Genomic DNA, 7,613 nt, shown 5'->3' on the forward strand with positions numbered 1-7,613 from the left:
GTCTTGTGCACGTTTAAGACCAAGTGATTGATCTGTGTGAATTACAGGCATTCCCTTTGCTATATAAATACATTGCATGCGAGCCGAGGATGTGCGTGGTGACGGGCCTTTCTCTTTTATTTGATCACAGTGAAAATGCACACACACACATTCACACACTGACACACTCGAGTCAGTCTCATCTCTCCCTCACTCCCTCTCTCTCTCCCTCTCCCTCTCTTTCTTTCTCTTTCTTACACACACACACACACACACACACACACACACACACACAAACACACACACACACACGAGTACAGACTCATGCACGCGCGCACACCGTGAAACACACACACTGGCCGGCACACACACACACTGTGACATACACACACACACACACACACACACACACACACACACACAGTAACACTAACACATGTGCACAAAATGAACACACACACACACCGCGCGAGAGAACTGAAAAGACGTCAAAGACTTTTGACCGTGACGTAATCTTTTTATGACGCTATATTATTCGTCAATGTGTGACGAGTTCGGCTGTTCTATCAGACTGCCTGACGGCTGTGGCTCCGCGAATTCCTCCCACCGCCAAGTCGGTTTTTTGTGGTTTATTTCGCATTTAGGTCCCAGGTAACATTATGAAGTTTTAATACGATCAATCGGACCTATTATCAAGTTAGTGTATCAAGTTTTGAACGAACTGCGCCCAGTAGTTTCCCAGCAATAAGCTGTTAAGTGGAGAAAGACAGACAGACACACAGACACACAATTAAAGTCTGCTGAGCCCTCGGGGATAATTTCAGAATATGCTGAAACAAGTGTGACAAAAATGAGAGAAATCTACAGAATTTTGAAAAGGATGATATGCCCAGGACCTATTTTGGAGGTGGTATAAACCCCTCGTTCACGTGTGTTGTAATGATCAGGGGCGGACGAGGGAGGGGGGGGGGGGTGTTTCTGGGGTTTCCGGACCCACCCCCACCCCCCCAGCCAAAAAATAAAAATATTTTTATGGTGCATTTCTTTATTTTACATTGAGTTTCAATTTTTGGGGTATTAATCAGTGACAAAATCTGCTGCCTGAAACTGGTAATGATCATCCTCAGAATGCACCAGATTGCACCATTTTGCATCCTTTTTTTCACAATTTTCCGGGGGGGGGGGCATGCCCCCGGACCCCCCTAGCAAGCTATGCGCTTCGCGCCGTCGGCTCGGCGCTTCGCGCCTTCACACCCATATCTTCACAATATACTTTTGGAACCCCCCCCCCCATAAAATGAACTGATCCACCCCTGATGATGTGTTTCTATTTGAATTATTGTAACGTGCCTTTCCGATATGGCTGGAAATAGTGTGATTACGTTACGTTTTCGTAGGCTAATCTAAGTTAGATCAATTTCTTAATTCAAGTCACGCGTATGGCGGAGTGTCATTTCCTGGAGCATCCGCACGACTGATTTCACCCAAAAAATGACACAATGCCGAGCAGAGTCTCCACAATCAGATATGAAATAATGAAAGCAATACATGATGAGTGTCGAATTGACAGTGATATTTCTGCACAGATCTGCAAAACGTACCATTACCCCCCATGATCGTTGTGTTGACAAACGGCATCACTGAAGAGGTATACGTGATGATCGTCCTCTAAAAATGATGCAAGTTGAGGCAGAGGGATATGTCAGCACTGTTAGTGTTTATCATCCGCCATATCCGAAAATAGATATAATTTTACCTTCAGGAAGTTTAAAATGAGAACATTCTACTGAAATGATGTGCATTAAGTTATGACGTACTCGTGCCCGGCGCGCGTGTATCATGTGACAGTATGTGTGTGGGTGTGTCTCCCTGTCTTTCTCTTCCTCTCTCACATGTTTGCAAAGTGAACGTTAATACATGTATCATGATTCCATGGTGCAAAATCGTGTTTCAACCAAAATTTGACTCCGAAGAAGCGGCCGTGCATGAAAAAGGTGTAAAGGGAAGTAACCGCTACTGGATGCAAAGCGTACGCGAACATGAATAGTTCCCTCTCTGAAACTGACACGATAGGAATCGAAAAGTATAGGTGGCGCAAGTAAAGAGAGAAATAATAACTGTACAGTACTAGTGTTTTCATGCTAGCAATTACACAAACCAGCTCACACAAACAAACACATGCAAACGGCAGAAAGACTGACAGACAGAGAACGGACAAACAGACCGACTGACTGGCCAACCGACGCACGCACGGCACGCACGCACGCACACACACACACACACACACACACACACGCACAAAACATAAATACGCATGCACACACACACACACACACACACACATACACACACAAACATACACACACGGAGGCGTGTATTTGAGAGAGACTTTTCTTTCTTTATTTGGTGTTGAACGTTGTTTTCAACCATTCAAGGTTATATCGCGACGGGGAAAGGGGGGGAGATGGGATAGGGGAAAGGGGGGAGATGGGATAGAGCCACTTGTTAATTGTTTCTTGTTCACAAAAGCACTAATCAAAAATTTGCTCCAGGGGCTTGCAACGTAGTACAATATATGACCTCACTGGGAGAATGCAAGTTTCCAGTACAAAGGACTTAACATTTCTTACATACTGCTTGACTAAAATCTTTACAAACATCGACTATATTCTATACAAGAAACACTTAACAAGGGTAAAAGGAGAAACAGAACCGTTAGTCGCCTCTTACGACATGCTGGGTAGCATCGGGTAAATTCTTTCTCGTCCCAACCAATATTGGACTACCCCTAATCCGCGGGGGGTATTTGAGAGAGACGACTGAGAGAGACAGACAGACAGACAGACAGACAGAGACAGAGTTGCACATACGACTGACACTGCAAAATTCTCCACTCATCTCAGGGCCGGGCCCAGGGGGGGGGGGGGGGGGGGGGTTCCAGGGGTTCCGGAACCCCACCCCTGGAAAAAGCATGTACCTTGCTTTGTGTGTCTCTAACGAATTTTATTCAATGTGAAATCCGATGAGAAAAAGGTACCCCCCCCCCCCACCTTCGCTGATTTGCCCCCCCCCCAAAAAAAAAGGAGGACCCCCCCCCCCCTCCCCCCTCCCCCCCCCCCTTACAACTCATTTGGTCCGGCCCTGCATCTATCCATGATTCAGCAAACCACCGTCCGACCCATCCAACCATTCATCAACTTGCAAAACACCGCTCGAGTAGTTCGAAAGTCGCTAAGTTTTAACGCGATTTTATTACACGTTCGGTCCGCGTGTGTTATTATTAGGATTCACTAGCACCTTGGTACTTATCGTACACATAGCCCAACCATTTCGCTACCTTATTCTTTCAATATCACACAAGCGCGCTGCCCACACGACTTATCACAACGTTTTTCCCGAAGCAAGTGACGAAAATGAGGCTGTATGAACGGACACATCCTGCGGATGAACGGAAACATCCGGTGGATGAACGGAATCAGTTGACACACCGTGTGAACGCCCAAGGAAACTCAAGGCATCCTGTCAGGAAGAGAATGAGCCGAACTCATTTTGACCTGAGTTCAGGATGGATCAAATGTATGTAAGCAAACACTGCTGTTGAGAGGGAGGCGATCATTTATTTATACTTGAACGTGATTTTTCTTGGTGTGGGCTCCGAGACGACAACAGCGGGTTCTGACTCAGCTCTAGATGACGCACTTCCGTGCGGAGTGACGCAGGTGGTGATTTCGATGGCGGGGACAGCGAGCGGGATCTTCTGCACGTTCAGCACACTCGCAGAATCAATCGAAGAAGCGTCGCGCTGAGTTGAACCATTCTTCGCTGGTCTGACTCCCGGAGTTTTGCTGGAGTCCGGCTTCTTTAGCATGTCCACGTTGATGGATTCGCCCCGCCGTAGACCTGACGCTCCTCGCCCGGGGAGCAGCTGGTCCTCTTTCATCTTGTCCAGTATGGAGCTGTCGTGCGTGGTGCAGCTGGCCCAGGACATGTTGTCGTCCTCGTCATCTTCACCGGCCTCGGAATCCAATTTCCTGCCCGCAGCCTTGAAGAGCGACACTTTGTCGAGGAGATTATCGAAAAGGGATAGCTTGCGGAAACTGGCAAAATCCACGTCTTGTGCCATCTCGGGCGTTTTGGGGAGAGTCGGGGTGAAGGCTGAGCGTTCGTACCCGCCAGGAGATGTAGGTCGCGCTTCGTTGGCCAGTTTGTGCACGGACAACACGGAGTTAGGGCTGTTACGTGACATGCTGGAGCCTCGCTGGCTGCTCGCGCCCGCGGGTGTGGATTGCCCGTCTCTTGACAACTTCCCTCCGCGAAGTCCTGCAGGCGTGGTGGACTTGGGAAGCCGAGGCGTGGCGCTAGAGGCGTTGCTGTAGAGAGTTGGCGTGGTGGTGTGGGAGCGGAGGACGTTTCTGTCCCTGTACATGGCGTTGCGAGGCGTGTAGTTGCCGGCCTCTCGGGGCGACGTTTTAATTGATATCTGTTGCTGTGGACTGACGCGGGGTTGTGTCGCCTTCCGGGATATCTTGCGAGTCAAAGTGTGTATTCTCGCTCCTCCCTTGTCCCCCGTTCTTGAAAATTGTCCGTTTTCTTTCGATAATGTTTTCCCCTTTCTCTTCGTATTCTGCCCTCGTTATCCACTTATCCTGTGCGTTCTTTGAAGCACATAGCTCCGAGCCTCCTCTCCACGCCAGAGTCTTGCGGTTGTCTGGCGCGTGAATGTTCACGAGGCTTTCATCGGGACACAGTTTCTTCACCTCCACTTCAAGTCGTTCCAAGAATCCAGGGAAACAGGTGCACCCGCCAGTGACGAGGATGTTACCGTAAAGTTCCGCGTTTGAGTCCCTCGGACACTTGTCTATGGCGTTGTGGATGAGCTGATGAACGCCCAGAGCATCCACCCTCAGCCAGTTAGGCTGGAAGAGCGACTCGGGGCACTGGGACCGCTCCGTTTCCAAGGTGATGGTCTCGCTGGGGAGGTTGTATGACTGCTTAATGCCCGAGCTCTGCGGCTTGCCAGCGAACTCTGTCACCGCCTGTTCCTCCGTGGCGTAGTCCATGGCAACGTAGCACAGCCTCTCCTTCACCTCAGCGAACATCTCACGCTTGGCTGGGGGGAAGAAGTAGCCCCGGGACTCCACCAGCCTCAGGAGGAAGACGATTTCTTTTCTTTATTTGGTGTTTAACGTCGTTTTCAACCACGAAAGTTATATCGCGACGTGGGAAGGGAGGAGATGGGATGGAGCCACTTGTCAATTGTTTCTTGTTCACAAAAGCACTAATAAAAAATTTGCTCCAGGGGCTTGCATGCGTAGTACAATATATTACCTTACTAGGAGAATGCAAGTTTTCAGTACAAAGGACTTAACATTTTTTACATACTGCTTGACTAAAATCTGTAGAAAAATTGACTATATTCTATACAAGAAACACTTAACAAGGGTAAAAGGTGAAACAGAATCCGTTAGTCGCCTCTTACAACATGCTGGGGAGCATCGGGTAAAGGGATTGGCTCGCAGGCGCTGGTAGGCGTGGTCCCAAACCATCTCCATCTCTGCCCACGGCTTGACCACGCCCCTCTCCAGTGGATGACGCAGGGTGACGTTGCTTCTCTGCGTCATGGCGTCTTCCCCGGCGTAGTGATCTGCCAGCGACGCTCTCTGAAACAGGGTGGTATGACTAAGTGAACTTTTATGATAAAGTCACACTCTGTCCTGCATTGGCCGTTGTCTGGTCAGTCCTATTTATTCTGATTACAACTCTGTAAAACTTTCCTGATACGCAGTGGAATTAGATCACTGCGCTGGCTGAGGGTGATGTGTTAAGTTGTGAATGACATAGAGGGGGGAATCGAGACGAGGGTCGTGGTGTATGTGTGTGTGTGTCTGTGTGTGTGTAGAGCGATTCAGACTAAACTACTGGACCGATCTTTATGAAATTTGACGTGAGAGTTCCTGGGTATGATATCCTCAGACGTTTTTTTCATTTTTTTGATAAATGTCTTTGATGACGTCATATCCGGCTTTTCGTGAAAGTTGAGGCGGCACTGTCACGCTCTCATTTTTCAACAAAATTGGTTGAAATTTTGGTCAAGTAATCTCCGACGAAGCCCGGACTTCGGTATTGCATTTCAGTTTGGTGGCTTAAAAATTAATTGATGACTTTGGTCATTAAAAATCTGAAAATTGTAAAACAAAAATGTTTATAAAACGATCCAAATTTACGTTCATTTTATTCTCCATCGTTTTCTGATTCCAAAAACATATAAATATGTTATATTTGGATTAAAAACAAGCTCTGAAAATTAAAATATAAAAATTATGATCAAAATTAAATTTTCGAAATCAATTTAAAAACACTTTCATCTTCTTCTTTGTCGGTTCCTGATTCCAAAAACATATAGATATGATATGTTTGGATTGAAAACACGCTCAGAAAGTTAAAACGAAGAGAGGTACAGAAAAGCGTGCTATCCTTCTCAGCGCAACTACTACCCCGCTCTTCTTGTCAATTTCACTGCCTTTGCCATGAGCGGTGGACTAACGATGCTACGAGTATACGGTCTTGCTGCGTTGCATTGCGTTCAGTTTCATTCTGTGAGTTCGACAGCTACTTGACTAAATGTTGTATTTTCGCCTTACGCGACTTGTTAAACGTTGTTTTTGTCTGATCTTTATATCTCTACCTCGATTTTAAGACCACGTTTCTTTTAATGCCTGATTTCCTAACAGGTTTTTTGTGTGGGGAGTGATGTGTAAGAGTATTGTGCATCAACCATAGGTTTACGGAACAACAAATTAAGGAATTAAAAAGTGAATGGGTTTTTTTACTAAATAGTTGCATAAATACATAGATATAACGACTGGATAGATAAAAAATTAAATAATATGATGATGATGATGATGATGATGATGATGATGATGATGATGATGATGATGATGATGATGATGATGATGATGATGATGATGATGATGATGATGATGATGACGATGATGATGATGATACCTGGCACAGAGATCAGCCCTAAATAAGATACGCTGACCGGATGAAACAAGAGAGATGACCGCGTCAGAAAGCAACGACTGTATGCTGACATTCATGAATGAGGGGACACAGCCATCATAAGTGGACAGATAAGTAGCTTAGAATACTTCTGCTAAGACTGACCCTATCCGGTCATTATATATGGGCTATCTGGAATGGTATGCAGAGTTAAGAGATGATGAAGAGTGCAAAGCTTCACGACCTACGATAGCCATTGACCCCCAAAATCGACCTTGCTAATATTTTGCTAATAATTATTTTGTCTGTGATGTTTGCAGAGTGGATTGAAACAAGTGTGAAAAAAAGTAGATAAACCTACCGGACAGACTTTATGATACAGAATTTTGAATATTAAAAAAAATTATTATTATTTTATTTTATTCATTTCACGCTATGTTGCTTACGAGTGAATGTAACAATTTCTGTGATAGCTGTTTGTTACTGCACAGAATCATGAAGTAATTCAATGTCACTTCTTCTTCTTCTACTAATTGTTTGTTGTAGAGTAATCGTATCGCGGCCATCACAGGGCGCGAATGTCGAGAAGCAAGGCAACGCAAACACATTATTTTGTTTGAGAAATAACCATA

At 45.9% G+C, this 7,613-nt stretch overlaps 1 protein-coding gene across 1 annotated transcript in view; it reads right to left on the minus strand.

Annotated features, from left to right (window-relative positions):
• Positions 1–4,448: 4,448 nt before the first annotated feature.
• The window catches only part of LOC138966193 (actin, cytoskeletal 3-like), a 46,104-nt gene continuing 42,939 nt past the window's right edge, over positions 4,449–7,613 (minus strand). The window contains exon 3 of the mRNA XM_070338322.1: positions 4,449–5,639. Within this exon, the coding sequence (XP_070194423.1) occupies positions 4,449–5,078 (630 nt within the window). The 5' untranslated portion in view covers positions 5,079–5,639. The remainder of the gene's footprint in view (positions 5,640–7,613) is intronic.

The sequence above is a fragment of the Littorina saxatilis genome, linkage group LG5 (assembly GCF_037325665.1).
Source record: "Littorina saxatilis isolate snail1 linkage group LG5, US_GU_Lsax_2.0, whole genome shotgun sequence".
In the NCBI taxonomy this organism is placed as follows: Eukaryota; Metazoa; Mollusca; class Gastropoda; order Littorinimorpha; family Littorinidae; genus Littorina; species Littorina saxatilis.